General features: G+C 39.7%; 1 protein-coding gene across 3 annotated transcripts in view; it reads left to right on the top strand.

Annotated features, from left to right (window-relative positions):
• The window catches only part of top2b (DNA topoisomerase II beta), a 121853-nt gene extending 109416 nt beyond the window's left edge, over positions 1 to 12437 (top strand). For all 3 annotated transcript variants that reach the window (XM_089122775.1, XM_089122777.1, XM_089122776.1), the window contains 2 exons: positions 9538 to 9761; positions 11283 to 12437. In XM_089122775.1, the coding sequence (XP_088978901.1) occupies positions 9538 to 9761; positions 11283 to 11447 (389 nt within the window). In that variant the 3' untranslated portion in view covers positions 11448 to 12437. The remainder of the gene's footprint in view (positions 1 to 9537; positions 9762 to 11282) is intronic.
• Positions 12438 to 20782: the final 8345 nt, after the last annotated feature.

The raw sequence follows: 20782 nt of genomic DNA on the forward strand, positions 1-20782 counted from the left end.
AGATATTTATGCATGCATTACATTCATTAAAATCATTAATTTTACCATTGTGAATATCCGAGGGTAACGGTTGCTTCACGACCAATTTCAAAGTTCCGTGCAACTGACACCAGGAGGCGAAATACGACAATCGTATGCGAATGCCGTGTGCAGTGGAAAGGCGGCTTAAGAGAGAGGAGTGTCCGATTGAAACGCTTCTCAATGGATGTCGCAACGCTGTTTATAATAGTGTCCGGGACCGGAAGTAAACGCAACTCCTTTAAGCTTGCGTTCCGTTATCCACTGGACCGCTCTGCCTAGTTCAAAGTAAACTAGTGAAACAACTGAAACCAGCGCTATTTTGTTCTCTATTTGTTCTTACTGACGAGAAACCGCTTCAGATGATTCAGTAACAGAATGGTCCGAACGAATCCGAATCGTTTCCGACTGTTTTGCACGCGCGTTTGGCCAATTCGTGAAAAGGAGATAGGAATCGAACCAACGAATGATTAATATCGCTGGTTCAGTCGACAGAAATACGGGACACACATAATAACTGCTGAAATATTCGTTTGGACTGAAATTCGACTGAAAACGTTTTTCTCAGGTCAGTCGGAGCGCTCGTGGTACACACACAGTGCGTAGCCTATAGTCATCCAGCTGCACGCGCCACTGCGGCCACGCGCATATCAAACCAAATTTAGCCGCACCACCAGAAAATAGGAGGGGAAGGTTGGAGTGCTCTCGGGCCGCATGGAGATGATTGGCGGGTCGCACTTGGTCCGCGGGCCGCCACTGAATAGCCCTAGACGATACAGCTAATATTTAAACATGCACACGCGAATCGATCTTTCTTCTGCCTGTATGTCTTGATTGACAGATGTCTCGTCCAATCAGCGATCAGTATTCCATTCGCCACATATGCCTACCTTTTCCGTTTTGTCTGACTTGTCGTTGTGTTTTCTGACTTGTTAATTTGTTTTCAGATTTGTTTTTGTTTTTTCTGATTTGTTAATTTGTTTTCAGATTTGTTGTTGTGTTTTCTGAATTGTTATTTTGTTTTCTGAATTTTTGTTGTGTTTTCTGACTTGTTTTTTTGTTTTTATAATTGTGATTTTTTTTGCACCTCTCGGCCACCGTAAGAGCGTGCTGACCCAGACAGCAAACTGACATTGAATCAACGTGGAAACGACGTCTCTCATGACATTGAAACAACGTTGATTTTGCTCATCGAATTAACGTTTAACCAACGTCAGACGCGGCATTCTTCAAAGCTAAATGAAAATCGAAAATTGGTTTGCTTTCATAACGTTGAAACAACGTTGATTTCAAGTTGATTTTCCGTTAGTTTTGAAAGAATGAAGCGTCTGACAGTGGTTCAAAGTTAATTCGATGAGCAAAACAATGTCAGATCGACGTTGTTTCGATGTCATGTTTCCACGTTGATTCAATGTCAGTTTGCTATCTGGGGAGTGACGCGATCAAGTATGCACTGTTCCATTTGCAGAAGAACCGGACTTGCGTCCTCGCATCCTCGGGAGTTCGTTCTCCGGAGTCGAACTTGCAAGTCTGAACTACCAAGGACGCAAGTCCGAAGTCTGCGTACTTGGTATTGAGAAACGGCTAGACATCCTAAGCCTTCCGGCAGTTCCGGTAGTCTCCCGCATGTGGATAGCGTCTCCCTGATGCCTGCAAATTAGTTAAAATCTCTTGGAATCTAGAGCGAGATAGAACATACTGCGCGCATAACATACCGCGTGCAATGTGCATGGCAGAGAGGGAGAGAGCGAAAGAGAGACCTTGCGAGTGCCGCGCGAAAGCTAGCTAGTCCTGCGCAAACTCTCTCCCTTTGCAGACTGATCTCCTGAAATGGCTCAAAAATACATATAGATAACACGCCACTTGAATTGAAAGTGCCGTGTATGTTGACGCAAAAGTCATGATGTCATGTTGCCCTTTGGAACACCGCTGCACAAATCAGTCCAACACAGCGCTGTCGATGTCTGAGAACCAGCTTTAAAAAATGTTATTAGCCAGCATGTAAGGAGCCTATCTAATAAGGTGAGCTAAGTTATTATTAGAATACTGGTGGATTTTCGAGGTTACCACGCTGTATAGCTGGTTTATGGACGCGATCTAAATGTTTATTATTAGTAATGTTAGATTCCCTCTAGTGGACAGAATGCGTAAAAACAACCACAGGCTATAGTGGCATTGGCGATCCATAAGACTGTGTAATGTCGTAAATATTAATAATAGGATGAACTTGAGCATTTAATTTTCGAATATTATTCGAATATTACATAAAATATGGAATGGAATTTGAATAGTATTATAGAGGAAGATTGACAGCCCTACTGACCAGGCAACCAACCTGTGATGTTTAAATGCCAAAATGAACTTGAAACTGACCCTTTTAATTTCTTTGTTTGTTCTTCCTCTTATTGTGAATATATGAGTGCACGTTATTCTCCGTCTGTGTGCGCCGTCTGCGTTTTTGTGGGTTTGCGTTTTTGAGGTTTGCGCAGAGATAATGGATAATCGTTTGCACGTTCGAACCTATTTAAGGGAGTGCATTCTCGAGACACCAGGCACTGTTTTGTGCGGATGGCGGCCGGAGTGCGTTAAGATTTTAGAACGGTGTATTGTTTGCGGCCCCTAAGTTAACCCTCTGAGACCTAAGGGTATTTTTACAATAAATTTTCCGTCTGGTGTCATTTACTAAAAAAGCTTGTAAAATATCAACCCTTTGGTGCACAGACAATTGACACACCTCTTTTTTTTCAGGACAAATTGAACTTTCAGCATATTTGTGTTACATTGATGTCACCTGAATGTAAAATAAGTTATGGGACCATAAAGACAAATGAAAAAATAAATCGGAAATGGAATCACTCAATTATTTATTGAAATCACACACAAATAAATAAAAGCTAAGCAATTTTCCTCTGGAAAATAGTTTGTTCATGTCTTTGGAGTCCTGGAGCACAGGAATAAACATTATAACTTGTACAGAACAAAAAATATTGACATTTTTCCAAAAGAAGTCCAGGCGTTTGGGGCCTCATGAAATTCACTGGTGCCAAGCCTCAAAACAGTTCCTATCAGCAATCACACAGAGGGCCACATCACAGGTTTTGCATTTCTATTTTATTTATTCTTTTATTTATTATGTTCTTTTTATTCTTTTATAATACATTTATACTACTATAATACTTTTTTACAGTAAATAAATAAATGGCACTTCAGCTGGGTCTATCCTGGTAATCTAGTTCCTCATCTGTCAAAAAGCTCTGTTCTCCTGAAAATCCATCATCCTGCAATGCACCAAAATAGACCAGCGCTTTATTTACGTCCATTTCGCTGTGTTTCTCTGTGAATCGCGCGTCTCCGTGAGTCTCTCTATCTCTCTACACTATATCAGCGCTTGGTTCATGCGTAATGACGCACACCAATGTTTACAACGGATCAGCCTGTAATTGGTCAAAAACCATCACGTGAAAACATCACGTGATATCCAGGATGTCCGCTAGCATCAAGCTAGCGGCAAAAATGACCGAATATTTATGAATTATGGGCTTCAAGATTATCAAAGTTTGACATAAAGCGTTTGGATTTATTGCTGAAAACCTCTGAAAGGAAGCACAAGTTCCAGGCTGGATAGAAAACCTTCTGTAAAGGCTAGAAAGACCCGAAAGATACCCCCGTGATGGCTAGCTCGTTAGCTTTCTGCTGGAAAAAACGGTAAGAAAATCGATAAATCTGTCATCGAGTTATGTAAACATTTATCGGAGGTGACGTGTGGCATTGTCGACGACGCCGTCGGGCTCAGGGGGTTAATAACTAATGATCTTCGCAACGGAAGTGAATCAAACAAAATTAACTTTAGCTGGACAATAACTTTATCCTAATGCTGTTGTAAAGCCTAAATTACGGTTACGGTAATTAGGGCCCAAGCTCTGAAAGGGCGAAGGCCCTATTGTTTTCCTTAGGGTTATTCTTTTCTATTATTATTATTATTTTTCTTACGACTATTTGGGCACTTTTGGGGCCCTTAACATGCTCGAAAACTCTTGAAACTTTGCACACGGGTCAGAACCCGCGGCCATCAGAGCCGGGCTGAAGATGGTACCCGGGCGTGGCAGGGGGGCTCGACAGCGCCCCCTTGAATGGGGTCTGAAAACTTGGTCCATAAATCAAACACGCTTGCATGTAATAATATGAAACTCGGTACACACATACATATCGATACATCTCATCGTTTCATATATACTTCGCACTTTTACTTTTTACCCCAGCCCAACAGGAAGTCGGCTATTTAGGTTTGTTCATAAAACACACGCAATAGAATTTGAAATACTCCTCCTAGAGAATTCAAACACACGGGACGAAACTCGGTCAGCATGAAGTCAAGGCATTGAGGATGAAAGTTTGCGAGGGGATACCTGGGTGTGGCAGAGGGGCTAGACAGCGCCCCCTGGAACGGGGTCCAAAAACTTGGTCCATAAATCAAACATGCTTGCATGTAATAATATGAAACTCGGTAAACATGTTGATCTCATCGTTTCATATATACTTCACACTCTTACTTTTTACCCCAGCCAACAAGAAGTCGGCTATTGAGGGTTGTTTGTTAAACGCATGCAATGGAATTTGAAATACTCCTCCTAGAGCTCTGATCCAAATTCGATTAAACTCGGTCAGCATGAAGTCAAGACATTGAGGATGAAAGTTTGCGAGGGGATTTTTGATATCTCGAACAGTTTGGCCGTGGCGAGGAAACGAAATTATGGGGAGAAACGTGAAACAGGAAGTGTGTTATAACTTCAGCATACATTAACTGATCTTGATGAAACTTCATCAATGTGTTCGCTGTAAGAGGACGATCACATGGATGTGACTATTGTGAGTCAAAGTTATAGCGCCACCAACTGGCAGCAGGAAGTGTGTCACTTTCAAAATGCTTTGAAATCACCCTCTTATTTTTACTTGATTTGCTTCAAACTTCATCTTTATAATGTAAATACACGGAAGATGAAGACCTGTGAATGGATTCTTGATATCTTTGCTACTGTTGCCGTGGCAACGTATCAAACTTTAAAATTCTTTTTTTTTGATGATTTTGAGACTCTTAGCGGTTTTTGGGGCCCTTAACGGGTTTGAAAACTCTTGAAACTTTGCACACAGGTCAGATCCCACAGCCATCAGGCCCGGGCTGAGGATGGTACCTGGGCGTGGCAGGGGGGCTAGACAGCGCCCCCTGGAACGGGGTCCGAAAACTTGGTCCATAAATCAAACACGCCTGCATGTAATAATATGAAACTTGGTACACATGTTGATCTCAAAGTTTCATATATACTTCACACTCTTACTTTTTACCCCAGCCAACAAGAAGTCGGCTATTGAGGGTTGTTTGTAAAACGCATGCAATGGAATTTGAAATACTCCTCCTACAGCTCTGATCTAAATTCGAAGTTTGCCTATCCGGAATTAACATTGTAGATATCAACAACGTCTTTCTGTCTACATTTTGTCTACATTTTGTCTGTCTACATTACATTTTGGATAGTTTGTATTATCATTTAAGATATATGTAACATAATTGTGACTAGTCGAAATGACAGAGTATGGCAAGCCGTTTTAACATTTAATCATGAAAGGGCCAAAGCCTTCGGCACCGCCACCCCGGTGCCTTCAGGTAACTAAAGAAACCGGGGTTGCAGTGCCACCCGCTTGGGCCCGCCATCGCTGCTCGCAGCTATATTTTCCATTATGGTTGTAAAGCTGCTTTGAAACAATCCATACTGTTAAAAGCGCTTTATAAATGAAGGTGACTTGACGACTTATTACAAAAAAAAAATTGCCCTAGTATTTCAACAAATTACAATAATGTATGTTATATACTGATCAAATCCTGATGGTGAAGAACTGGTCATGCTTTTTATTGAACATCCTGTTGCACTCTTTAAATTACCAGTATAAATGTAATGGACTAGAAAGATATTGTACAGAATTTTACCACCTCCACCTTGTTTTGAGACAGAAAAAAACCTGATCATGGCTGAAGAAACTGATTTGTACAAGCACGTATTTTAGGTATTTTAATAATAAGATCATTGGATTTTTATTTTGAGAACTCTATCATATACAGTGTTTCCCAAAGGAAGTTGTAAGACTGGGGTGGGCATGACCTCGGTCCGACTAGAGGTGTCCGGAGGCATACAACCCCCTACATTTTTTTAATATATGTATATTTAAAAAAAGAATTAATTAATCTTGTGCGTTTTGAGAGTTTAAAGTTAAGAGCTCCAACTCATGTTCAGTGTGCAAATTGAACAAAGAAAAAGTCTGTGCATTGACTTGTTCCTGAACTTTAAAGGGGGCTCTTGGGCTCTTGCACTAGAGATGTGCAGATCAGCTCTAATGTCACCTGTTAAAAATAAATAATTCAACCGCCTGAACCTATGATATTATCTGATTTGAATATCTGCACCTGATCATCACATTACAATTAATTAAATTCTAAGGGTTAAGCATTATGATTATTATAAGCATTATGGTGGTTACACTTAAGTAGGCTGCTTTTAAATGAACATTTATTTAAAATAAAATTTCCTTAAAGGGTAACTAAACCATAAAACAACTTTTTTTTAGTTCATGATCTGTATTACTGGGGCTATATTAATTCATTGATTCAAGTCATTTTTTTGACATTTGGGTTTTATTAGTTAATGATCTGTAAGAATTAGGCTTAAGTGCCGATCATTGATTCGAGTAACTTTTTTGACATTTGGGTATAAAGTATTTTAATTCTACAATATATGGTGTAAAAACTTCTTAGTGTTGCCCTCTTCAGTTTGAATGGTGGCTACTGCAGTTGAAATTTCCTATTGGATGTTTGCGGTTCTTTGTGACGTAAGCGGGGAGAGCTGACATAAGCAGATTCCAGCTCACCACGCCCTCTGCAGTTTAAAAAACATTGTTTCATCAAAACCACTGCGAGTCAACAGTTGGAATTATGAATATTGAAAACGATCAGGATAGAGTATTGTAGCATCTATTTAGCATAACATTTAGATGATTACCACCGCAGCAGCGTCTTGATGTGAGTGATCATGTATATTTTAATCACAATTTATGGTTAGGCTAAGGTTAATCCTCTGGGGTCGACAAAATCGCCGGCGCGTTTTGTTGGATTTTTTTTCACATATGGGCAAAATATCATTATGAATATATGCCTACAGAGAGCGCGCGCTATTGACATCAACTTGACAAAACTCATCAGATGCCGATCGCAATGCGGGAGTTAAGACCGCAGTTTGAGCCAGCGGTTCGAATTGATATGGCCTTGTGTCCACAGACAATTCACCCTCCTCCACTTCAGGTGAAGGTGGGGGAGAAAAGTCCTCGACTTCAAATGACCGCTCCCCTGAAAGCTACTTGCGTCACTCTAGTCACTCTCCATTTTATCCAGGTCTCATGCAGTGAGGTGCGGTCTAGGTAGGCAAACTAGGCACTGCCTACCCTGCCAAAATAAAAAAAAATAAAAAAATGTTTGTTAAATAATAAACTTCTATTTGTATTTTTACTGTTTATTCTTTTGATTTATATATGCAATATGGGTGTTATTCCAATTGTTTAGACGTTACGATGACAAATATAGCAGTTACACATAATCAGATAAAAACAAATGGTAGAATAAACAGTGCTTTTACAGTCCATTCATTGCAGACGACAAGCGAAAAACTCATGTTGCGCATGCGCACTTTGATCCTGTATTCTTTAACATATACGGCAAAAAGCACAACTCTGCTGTGCCTTTGGGTGTAAATATGCTATGCCCGTAACCATCTACGTTACACATCAGACATGGACCAATTAAAATCCCGAGATGTTTGCGCAGCTAATGTCATTACATCATAGCAAGCCTACTTGCCTAATCCCCGCCAAATTCAAAGTCAAAATGACAGCACCGGCCGTGATCACAAAGTTAAGAAAATTTTCCAAGCTCGATTTTAATTCAAAATCTGACTTAATAGCAAGAGGGAGGTTTACGCCAGCCTTAGATGGACTAGTGCAGCAACTGAAGGACCGTAAAGACGAGTTTTACAAAGTTGTGATCGACTCTTTATGAGGAAAGAGCGGTGGATGAATTTTATGCACAAATAATCTACCAATTGGTGAGTCAAAAAGTATTTTGGGCTTAATATTGAATTGATCAATGTGGTTGAATAAATGCAAGCCATTTGCCTTCATATTCAATTGAGCGGTGTGTGATTTTACTTTTGCTGACAGACATAATTGGCCGCTGTGCAAAAATTAAGGATTAAGAATGGTTGTATTCTGATGCTGGAGTGGACATTAACTACCCGTGTGTGCCTGTGCCTCTCTTGTGTGTGTGCGTGCATGTATATGTGTGTGCGAGAGAGAGAGAGAGAGAGAGAGAGAGAGAGAGAGAGAGAGAGAGAGAGAAGAGAGAGAAACTGTGAGAGTACACGTCACGATATACATCCTGATTTGTAGATTTCTTGTTATAATGCTACGCTTGTGCGTAACGTTTACTGTTATTATGTATTATTAGCCTAAACAATAAATCAGGTTATATGGCTTTCAGTGCCTAGCCTCTTTAAGACATCACCGCATGTCACTGGTCTCATGTGCACACCCCCACTCAGCCCCGCCCTTGATTCGTCCGATCTTTCTCCGCTGGGGTCTGCCCATTTTTTCAGTATTTTCAAATATTGCCAGTGAGTGGAGTCAGGCTCTGACCAGGGGTTTAGTTACCCTTTAAACTGTTTTAATTCTACAATATATGGTGTAAAAAAATCTGAGTGCTGCCCTCTTCAGGTTGAACGGTGGCTGCTGCAGTTGAATTTTCCTATTGGAAATTGTGGTAATTAGCCTAAACAAAGACGATTTAATTTTAAAGCCTATGTTTCGTTACATCATTGTTGGAAAGCATTCTTATCAGAATAATTTCTGTTAAGCTTGTGTATTTTTAGTTAAAGTTGTTAAGTTATAATTAAGCAATATCTCAATATCTCAGGTTTTTACTTTGTGTTTTATTTAATGACCACTAGGAGGTGCTCTAGGCATATGTATTCTTTAATTGGGTATGTATTCTTTAATCCCTGAAGAGAAAAACATTCAGTTTAAAATTAAAGTAAAAGAGTGACTCAAATCTGTTGCATCTTACAGTGAAATGAGAAACTTGTGTATTTATTATAATCACATTAGTGATTTATCTCTATTCCGATTCACCCCTAATTATTTGGAAAGTTACATTTTATTATTTGACCTGCTCTACCCGTGGATTATCCACGGATATAACCTAGATCCACACATCACTATAAAATGCTTCGAGCCGGAGGTGGCGCGAAATTTGATGGAGGAGGCCGCCCCGTTAATTCTTTATGCAGGAAAAACCTGCATTGAGAATTACGGGCCACTTTACTAGTGGCCATGTAGCTCACCAGTTTAGCCCAGTTATGATCTTAACAAGTTGAAATGAATGGCCAGTTTCCAGTCTGTTAAAATCATTTTGTTCTGTTACTCCAGTTAAGAAACCTGCAGAAATGGCACCTAAACAGAAGAAAGTTCCAGTAAAAGCCAAGAAGCCTGATACATCCGTCTGGGACTCTGACTCAGACACGGGCACTAAAAAAGCATCAGCAGCACCAAAAGGGGGTGGGAAAGGCCGAGGCAGGAAAAGGAAGCAGTCGAGCTCAGAGGAGGAGGTTTATAACCCTGTGAAGAAGACTGGAAAGACTGCCACAAGCAGGGTGAGTGATAAATCCACTACTAATAATCCTACAAACTGTATTACAGATTGTGAAAAACGTCTCGGTTGCGGATGTAACCCTCGTTCCCTGAGTAGGGAACGGAGACGTTCCGTCGGATGACCACGAATGGGATTTCGCTTAGAAAGCCTATCAGCTTCGCTCAATATAAAGCGAGCCAATGGCAAAGAAGTCAGCGACAGGAGTCAGCGGCCACACTCAAAAACCAATCATCCAGTGGCGAGTGCTCAGGACAGGGTGGAAAGTTCCACTCTAGTCTGATGCTCGAAGCGGCCCGGGAAAGCATGGCCATCATCTCAGGATCTGACTCAACTAATGCCATATGCACACCCAAAAGTGGCAGCATTGTCTTATCTTCACTTCTTGAAGATTCTAGCCTGCCCTGTGATGCTGCGATGGACAACAAATCCGATTCTGGAGTGTCAAGGTAAACCCGCGGGACATCCGAAAATAGACCCGGGGAATCCCCTGAACACTCGCGGGTTGCGTCAGTCATCCCTCAGGTCACCCTGGCCACCAGCCGAAGTAGCACCTCACGTGGAGAGTGTTAGATCGGGGTGTGGATGAGGGACTCTCTCTAACGAGATCATTGAGTCTCGACAGTAATGACGCGATGGTCACGTTCCTGTCGGGAGAACGGAGTCATCCACAAACGCTGCTCTAGTGCGATCAAGCCCAAGCACGCAGTAGAGAATGTGCCTATCAAAATCGGAAATGAGTCGACCGCGGCCAGAAATGTATGGACGAGCCGTCTTTAAAAAGATGTGCCACGTGCAAGCTCTTTTGTGAGAGAAGAAAAAACTCTGCGATGTTGAAGAAGCGAGCAGGGAGAAACACATTCACTGGCAGATCACTGCACAGACCAGCTGGCAATGTGAACTCGCTGCAGATCACCATCACACCAACACCGGAGAGAGTGGCAATAAGCAACAATTTTACATACATACTGTATAAAGTACATTGACCGGTACATGTACTGTATGTGAGTGTAACAAACTCCTGTCCTCTCCACTGCACACTGAACAAGTAAAAGACACAAGATAGTTTAGTTTGGTGTACATTGGTTGCTATGCCAAAATACAATTTTTAGAAGTTACAATACTTTTGAATTGTGTTTTTGTGTGTGTGTAGATTTTTGAGAAAAGGAGTCATAGTTTCAGAAACTGTAAGTAATTGTTTAAAAACGTCTAGTCAACAATGTGTAACATGAATATGTGAATGAACTTTTTGGCCTGCAGGGGGTGCCAATGGTCTGGCGATTATAAATCCAGGCTGGTGCTCAAAATTGTTCCAGTTATAGCTACAAAATAATGGCAGAACCACTATATTTTATAAACATTAGAACTGTGATCCACAGTGGTAAATAATGTTGTGCACTGCATTCAAGCTATACTCAGTGTCCAGATAAGTCCAGTTCTTCACTTTTTTTTTTACTCTGTATTCTTCCTCATGGGTAACTATAATATCCAGTGTCTTATGTTGTGTATGTGTGTTTGCATGTAGAAACCAAAGAAGGCAGTGTCTGACGATGAAGAAGAGGATGACGCAGGCATGAACAGCTTCAGCCGTCTGGACTCAGGCAGAGATCGATCCGGTCGAGCCAAGAAAGAAGTCAAATATTTTGCAGAATCTGATAATGATGATGACGATGACGATATGTTTGACTAGAAAACACACTCACACACACTCAGTCCTGAAATATCCTTGTTGAAGAACAGGTTCACTGTCTTCTGTCCTGCAGAATTTTGTACATTTTACTCTCCATTTTATTTCTTCAATTGTGATGTTGAATTCTTTCTACTGTGTAGCTGTTTTACTCTTTTTATCGTTATTGCTATATTATTATTATTATTGGTATGATATACATTGACAATGTTGTTTTTTATCATTGAATTGTATTTGTCCTGAGCAGCTTTTAGAAATGTAGACTGCTGTGCTTTAGCACCTTTAATGGTTCAGCATTAGAGATGACTTACCTTTTTGAGATGACTTGGAAATAAACATGAAATGTAAATTATATGTTAGTCTTTAGCAATGGTAGTACCACTGAAATGTTCCAAAATGTTTGAGAGACCATAAGAGACAATGACAGGACATGCTGTTTATTACCACAGAAATGTCAACTCATCCTGCCGATTTTAAAAACAAGCTAAATAGTGCTCTTGTTATGTAGAACCAGAAGTTGATCTGCTTAGAAAAGTTCTCCAAGGATGCAAAAACAATGATTTAGACAACTGCAACAGCACAACATTTAACATTGTATGAAATAATTGAACAAAATGAACCACAACCTCTATCTCACACTTTACGCATACATTAACATGGACCTTCCAAGTACTTCCAAACATTTTAAAATTAATACATTTTTTATTGTTTTGCCAGACGGGTTCACGGTAAAGGCAATGGTAAACTAAAGCACTGTTAATGTTAACTCCTTGGTTTCACAGGTTTTAAACAGAAGTTGAGAATTTCATCCTTATGAACTGTTTAATTACTTTTTGTTTTTTTAGAGAAACCAAAATGTTTTGTAAGTGTTAAAGGACTGTTCCTTCGTAGGTTAAATTTGGGCCAACTTTGTGTTTGATTGTTGACTGCCTTTCAATCAAAAATCCAAAGATAAAAACCAATCTCTAACATCTCAGTAAAATTTTTAGTACATGTCGGTTTTGATCTGCTTTTTTTTTTTCTTTGGTTCAGAGCTCATGTAAGCTTGTAAAGAGCTTCATTTTTTTATTTTTATTTTTTTTCAAAATCAAAATGACATTTGCATCACTGACCAGCAAACAAATGCAATGGTTTCAGCATACAGTAGTTAGCAGTCAACTTATGTTTCCTATTATTGAAGACAAGCACACTGTTGCATCTCTGCCATGACACAAGCTTAGAACAATATCACGTTCAACAGAAAGCATTATTGAACAATCGAGATGAGATGACTCGACCCTTAGCAGTCAAACCGGACCATGCGAGTTAATTTTGATTAAAAAAAATTTCTTGTGACACATTTGATAACCCTTGTTACGTGTTTTGATTTTTCAAAACACGTTTTGAACATGGATTCTGACAATCTTGTGACATGAAGTTATGATAGTTAGATATATGCTAACTCAATCAAACACACTGTCTAGTAACTTTTCCTGTGTAACAAAGCATATAGAGTACATAATTCAAATATTAGCTTTCATAGCTTAACATTTTAATGATTGAGGATTGTAGATGCAGAGGGAATTGTGGGTGGTGTGGGGTTTTCGTGAAGACATTCATGAGCTGTTTCATTTGTTAACTTGAAACTTAAAAAAACGTATTAAAAAAAAACTTGCTTTGAATTTTGAATTTTAAAGACAAAAGATGTGGAGCAAAAACATTTGTCTTTCTGATGTAGATTGATGAGGTAAACCCCCCATGGAAACAGAAAGATAGATACTGCATGGTCCATTCCTTATTCACATTCAGATGAGTGAGTTTGTTCTCCCTTGCTGTGTTTTCAGAGCAGATGTGCAGTGAGACTGGTGCAGAATGTTTGTAAATGGTCAGTTCACCAAAAATTGAAATTCTGCCATCATTTCAAATGGCAGATTTATTTGGTGAACTATTCCTTTAAGTAAAAAAGTAAACAAAGATTCTATTCAACCCTGAGGGAATAAATGATTAGATCAATTGATTACAGTTATGTTCCAAGTTAAACTTTACACCATCACACAGAATTATCCACTTATATAAGGCAAGAAAAAAATACATCGCTTCATTAAAAAATCATACGACATCAATTCAGGAAAAATAATACATATGTCTTATCCTGGTCCTCACAGGGGGGAGTGTGGGTTAAAGGTTCTCTAAGCGATTAGGGGGCCAAAACATTTTTTGTCACATACATCAAACGTCTCCTCACTATCGGCTAGCTGCCTGTCCCCTAAAATCTATTTGTGCTCCTTTATAAGAAACACATGCAGCATTGGATTTGATCATAAATCAGCCAAAAATAGTGTCCCGGTGCAAAAACGATAATCCAGCGACACTTGTGTTTTAGTTAAAGGAGCAATGTGTGATTTTTAGCGACATCTAGTGGTTCGGTTGCGAGTTTGCACCAGGTTTGCACTAAGGGCTCAGCCCACTGCTCACCCCTCCCTTTCGAAGAAGCTACGGTTGCTAAAACGGGACAAACATCTCGTCGGCTGAGACAGCAGAGAATAGCCAGAGTAAGCCAAGAGTGTGTAACATTGTCACTGTTTCTGTACCACAGTCCATTATAAACCACATCATGGATACTGTTTACAAAGCCATAGTCAGGTGAGGATCAAGGGTTTTAATATATAATTTAATAAAATAATATTAATCAGCTGATTGTCTCACAAACGTAACCAGCAGCACATTTATCCCCACATACTGTAGCAAACCCATAATACAGCGAGGAAGCAGCTATATATTTTTTCTAACAGGGTAGTAATAGTTTAGCTGGCTAATATGAGCTGTTACTGTGGCTGAGCTGGGACTCGTCCGCATGAGTCCAAAGGTCGGAACTGCGCGCGCTGTTACAATCATGTCATCTCCGCATCCCATAGATACTATTTACTACACACAATAGGCTTTTTTTCTCTGATTTTGAAAAATCTTCGACTTTAGTGATAAAAGACTTTAGTAAAAGTCCCTATCGACGGGTTAGTGATTCCTGTAACGTACTGTTTTACGGTCAATGACATGAATACTAATCATCAGCTGTCTCACGAACGTAACAGCACATCTATCCCCAACATAACAAACCCATAACACAGCGAGGGAGAACTAAGTTACATGAAACAATCCCAACTACATATTTTACACCACTCACAAGGGAAAAGTCACTACTCACGGAGTGTAAGGCTAGCTTCCAGCTTTCCGCTACTTCTCTTTCAAGGTAGTGATGAAACGCGTTCTGTAGCACTGTGTGTTCGCGTTCGGCTACGGTAGGAATATGACGTCACAACATGGCGACCTTCATAGAAGGGGATTCCCGCGGTTATGGAGCTATTAATGTCTCATTCTAAGGTAATAAAAACATTACGGTTAATTAAGTAAGTTCTTTATACACCACTGAAAACATAGTTATGGATGTCATATTGCATTTCTGTTAATAGATACTCAACTGTGTTACACATTGCACCTTTAAAGGTATTTTACAAACTCTAAAATTTGTAGAGGGGAGAACTCATATAGACCCCTTTTGCGCCGACGTCACAGTTACGTCACGGCGCTAGCTGGAGGCAAAACAAAGTGAAAACTGGAGGCGGCCAATGCAAACCAGCACAGATTCGGCTACATAATAAGGAGCTTAAATTACTTTTATTATTATTAAATGTCATCTTATTGTGTTGTTTGGTGCAAGTATGAATGAAAAATGAATATGATGTATCTGGATTTTTTATTTCTAGAAAATATTCACATGATTAAAATCGCACCGTAATGACACTCTTTACATTGTTGTCTGCGCTGGCTCGGCAGAACTGCGGATCGTACACACAAGTCTTGTACAGGACCATTCAGTGCTTAGTTATAGGCATCTAAAGATTTATATGCCATCAGTTTCTCTTTACAATCGGTTTCTCTATAAGGTAGGTGTAGAAGTCAGGCCACTCACCCGAGGTAACGTAACGTTATAATCCTGTCAGATCGTCCATGCATTGAGTGAGCGTGTAGGCGGCTACGGGTTGGCCAATCTGGTTCTGTCCGTTAAAAATAACTTTTGGAAATAACAATCGCGGTCCTTGACACTGAGTGACCTTACACATTAAGAAAATATCGGAATTTTCTCCAGTCATTGTTAAAAAAACAAGCTAACAATCCTTGCTAACTAGCGTTAGTGAAGCGGCCAGAGGGATCTTTCTGCCTCCACCTAAGCTCCGCCCACAAAAAAACGTCACCATGTTTACCAACTGTAAAAGGGTCTATAGGTAGACGCCCTATCGACCGCTACTACCTATTGGCACGGACGAGAATTAGAGCCGCCATCTTAAACCGGTCATCCGCTCCGCTCAGTGTAAGGTGAAATAAGCTGTCAGCGCATTAAATTAATCATATCTCACTGAATACTGAACTGATTTTCACGCGTTTTTTTTTTTTTTTCTGCTCCAAAGGTCATTCATGTACGGAAGCCCTGAACCGCAACCTAAAAAAAAAAAAAAAATCAGTTAAAAAAAAAAAAAAATCTGTAAAAAAAAAAAAATCTAGCATTTCGAGATTAAAGTCGAAATGTTTCAAGATTAAAGTCGAAATGTTTCGAGATTAAAGTCGAAATGTTTCGAGATTAAAGTCGAAACATTGTGCATTCATAACAGTGCGCGTCCACTGGCTCAGAGCGCGCGCGTGTCTGTGTGTGTGAAGTCGAACTGCCATGGATAAACCCAAAATAGTAGCTTTTTACTTTTATCTGGGCTTTCAACAAAATTCTACACACGTCACACGTGCTAGTGGCAGTGTTTCTGAGGTGTTTTCGTGCTCGTCTAGTCAACACTATCTGGGTCGAGAACACAACAGTAACTGTTCGGTCTCCCTCTTCAACGTAAATATGCTCTGGATACATTTTAAGTGCATCATTCTGTATCCAATCATTTGGCCGGATCCTGTGATTTCCTAAGATTTAATAACCACTTATGGTTGAGGAGAGATTTTCTGATATGATTGTAAAGCACTTTGAGTGTAGGCATATATGAAAGCGCTATATAAATGCCCTATTCATTCATTCATTCATTCATTCATAAAGCTGGATTTCTCCATCCAGTCTGAAAAGTGTTTTCCGTGTTGGTTTTCCTATAGCCTAAAGTCTATTCCGGCGCATTATATTTTATAACGATAAAGTAAGATAAGTAATTCAGATAAAAGTAAAAAGCTACTATTTTGTGTTTATCCATGGCAGTTCGACTTCACGCGCGCGCTCTGAGCCAGTGGACGCGCACTGTTATGAATGCACAATGTTTCGACATTATTCTCGAAACATTTCGACTTTAATCTCGAAACATTTCGACTTTAATCTCGAAATATTCCGACTTTAATCTCGAAACATTTCGACTTTAATCTCGAAACATTTCGACTTTAATCTCGAAATGCTAGATTTTTTTTTTTTTTTTACAGATTTTTTTTTTTAGGTTGCGGTTCAGGGCTTCCGTATTCATGTAGCTGTGATATACATGGTTTGGCGTATTTTTATATCCATAGTAGGTTTAACAGTAAAATAATATTCTGATATAAGATAAATGACCAGACACAATATGTGTAATGAAGGATATGTATTTTAGAAATCACACACTTTAAATATAATAAAGAAGTAGAAACAGATAGTAGCAGTAAAGTAAGATATTTTAATAAGCTGAAGAAACAATTTATGATTTGTGACATACACACGAACAGACACACGCACATTCAATAGGCGTACACACAAACACACACACACACTCTCTCTCTCACACACACACACAGAACGCAGCCACCTGTAATAAAAATTGAGAAGAAGCTTTTCAACGTGTTTCCATCAGTAATTTCTAAAAATTAAATTCGGACGACATTAAGCCTGTGGGAGGGGAAAATGCCCTTTTCGGATCAACTTTACAAGGGTAGATGGAGTAATGATGTAATTTTACCACAGGACTTCAGTAATATCAATAGCCAAATCGCATGTGATTAGATATAGGTCAATAAAGCTAGAAGTTGGAGGGGTAACTCAATTTGCGTGTATACATTGTAATTCCGTGTATTACATTGCTTCCTATCATGTGTGCAACAAACACAAATAACCTTTACAACAGGGCAGATGAATGCTTATCTGATAACCTTGAAGCTCTTGCAGTTATTACTCAGTTACCCCACCTTTCCATGTCGGGTGAAAACCGGCTGATGCAGTAAACAACATTTCACAACGATTTCAATACAGTAATAGCAAATCCTTGCTCATTGTCGATTATCTGGTAATATTCTATTCACAAAATACAACCAATTGTACGGTAATGTTAAGACTTACTTGTGAAAAGCCCTATTTTCGGTGGTCCGGCGATTAGAACAGGAAAATGCTCCACAATCCTCTGGCATCTCATCTGCTGCCACGCAACGAAACTAGGAATACGACCGGTTCAAGATGGCGGCCGGATTTCTCGGTTTCCAGCGGCCCAGGGACGTCGCCAGAACAAACCAAATGGGGGGGGGGGGGGGGGTGATAGGGGGCACACTTTTTTTAATGATCTGAGACAGACCAAAACAACAACCCATTAGGCTTCAACTAAAATAGACCACACGCGCAATCAACGTAATATCATTAGTCCAAAGTCCAAACTACTGTAAGTAAAACTACCAAAACCAAATTGATTTATGACTCCACACTTCATAAAAATGAGTAACAAAAGCACCTGGTTTTCACCAACAATACAGCAATAGTAAAAGCAATGCATAACATACTGAAATACAAATTTAGCAATGTAGCAGACAAATTCTCTATTCCTACCTTTCTTATAATGTCTGTTCCTACCATCTAATTAGCTCCAGAGTCGTTTCCACGCACGTTGTTGTTGGTCAAAAGTCGTCTTTGTCAACGACGAAACTTTAAACCACTTAGCATAAGCTTTGCTGTAGGCCTACAAAACCATAGACTATGTACAAAACCACCAAAATTTGATTCTCGGATCGCATGCACTGCGCAGCTGCGCAAAGGAATTACGTTTAAACAATACTGTATGCTTAACTAAATAAATTGCATTGTTTATATTATTTATTTATCCTTAAACACAAACTGCATATTGTAATTTGAAGAAGTAAAAATACTAACACAAAAATAACAAATTGAAAGGTCTGCTGCTGGAGACTTGCCATTGGCTGTTGAATGTGAATAATTAATGAGGTAGGTCTTTGCAAGGTTTGGGTGCTGTTTTGGGATGTTTTAACAGTCATTTATGAAAATAAATATATTTCAAGTTACGTTCTGTGTAATAATGCGTTGAATAATGAATTTCTAAATCATTTCTGAAGATAATGTATTATACATTCCTACCATTGTAGAGCTTACCGTTCCTGTGAGATAAGTTGTGCAGAAAGACCGAGTTCTTTTCGATAATTATTATTAGCATATACATATTAACATCTATTGTCAAGGTCATGCGTAGGTGGGCACAGTAAGTCGTGTGGAGGGCACTGCCCCCCAATGCCCCCCCTTGGCGACGGGCCTGCAGCGGCCAGTAGGGTATCTAGTCTCTATATGATATCTATGGGAGAACTCCCACTCACGTTAAATTTCCGGGTTCTGAACTGGTTGCAGTTCCACTCTGGGTTCATATGAGAGCGCTCACAGGTGGAGTGCAGAATGAATGAAGGTCTATGGAGCAATAAAAATCCACTTTTCTCAGGATATAATTTTTTGTCTAGTAATTTGAATGTTGTATTCGAAAGAAGATACAAAGAAATTACACATTAGTAGGTGTCAGATTTTTTCAGAGTCACTTATTTGCTTTAAAAAGACTTTTAAAAATGTCAATGACGTCATACACATTGTACGACCACAGACCTGCTTTACGGCAATCCAGTAACTGGTGCTTTTGTGCATAGACAGACGAGAGAAGCCGTGCAATTTAAAAATACTACTATTATTGTGTCACGAAATGTAGTTTTAATAGTTTTTCATTCGACAATGTATTTGTTTAAAGCTCAAATCTGTGGTTTATTTATAAAGATAGCACTTATTTAAAAATTTGATCTGACGTTATCGGAGTTGTGAAGACCAGTCTTTCAGCGCTCTGCACCCCGCCTGGAACAGCCTTTCCTCGGGTAGTGCTTCTGTGCGTGGCAGGAGGAGCTGCCACTCGACCGGCCACGGATAGATGCACCTGCCACTGCATTAGTGCCTGCCACTCGACCAATCACAGTTATATGCGCATGCCACTCAAACTATTTTACCTATCACACCCATCAAACACTCCTAATGGTACATGAGAGCACACATATAGTGTAATACAGATCTTATTTACCCATTTATCATCTGATCTTATATTTTATTCACTCTTTTTATGCGTATGGGAGTGTGCTCGTGGCTCTAAGCATCGCGCCAGCCACAAGATCTCTCACTGTTTTGTAAGAAATTATAGTCTGCTCCGACCAAACTTCCACTCCAATATATATATTGAAATGTTCCTTCACTTAAAAGAGCTTATTTATCATAGAATCAATTCCTTACAATCTCAGTAATATTGTAAATAGGATCACAGAGTAATCACCTATAGCGTGGGAGCGACTGGGTATTAGAGAACCATCTTGATTAGGGGGCTTCAAATAGATGGTATCACCTTAAACATTTGACCATTTTTATTTGAAAGAATATCAAAGATGTGGGCACAGAGGGACCACTTTTGTTGTTATCCTCAATTTACATTTAAGACAGAGCTTCAGCTCCATGCTAAGAGAAAAGATGAATTTGTTATTCTTAGATACAGAACACAGCTGCTATGACAAGAGCAACTTCATTTACATTAAGAGTGTTAACCAGTAACTGTCACAGTGTCTGGTTGTGTTCTCTTGTGTTTAAGGTGTCCTTCACTATTGACTTCATTTCCCAGCATTCTGTCTGTCACTGTCACTCATCAGTTCATTGCACTCAGCTGTTTCCCGTCATCATTGTTCCCAGCTGTTCATTGTTAGTCTTGTTAGATATGTGTATTCATTCCCTGTTTGTGTTAGCATGTGTACGGATTCGTTGTTAGATGTCACAACGTCTTTGGTCTGTTTCCTAGTTGGTTTGTGCTTTGTTTTCATGTTTGGTTTGATTATTTTGATTTTGACCCCTGCCTGGAAGACTACGATTTTGGATTGCCCTTTATAATAAACATCTGCAAATTGGATCTTCTGTCCCCTGTGTGTCGTGACAGAACGAATCCGTCTACTCAAGATCCAGCAGTATGTTTTGGTATATCTCTTCCCCAGCCACCGAGTGGGAGAGAAGGGAATTTTTTAAGGGGACCCGATTGGTCAAGTTTCGCGGGACCCGTGGAGGTCACGGAGGA

This window comes from Pimephales promelas, chromosome 18 (assembly GCF_988280905.1).
Source record: "Pimephales promelas chromosome 18, fPimPro1.hap1.1, whole genome shotgun sequence".
NCBI classification, from domain to species: domain Eukaryota; kingdom Metazoa; phylum Chordata; class Actinopteri; order Cypriniformes; family Leuciscidae; genus Pimephales; species Pimephales promelas.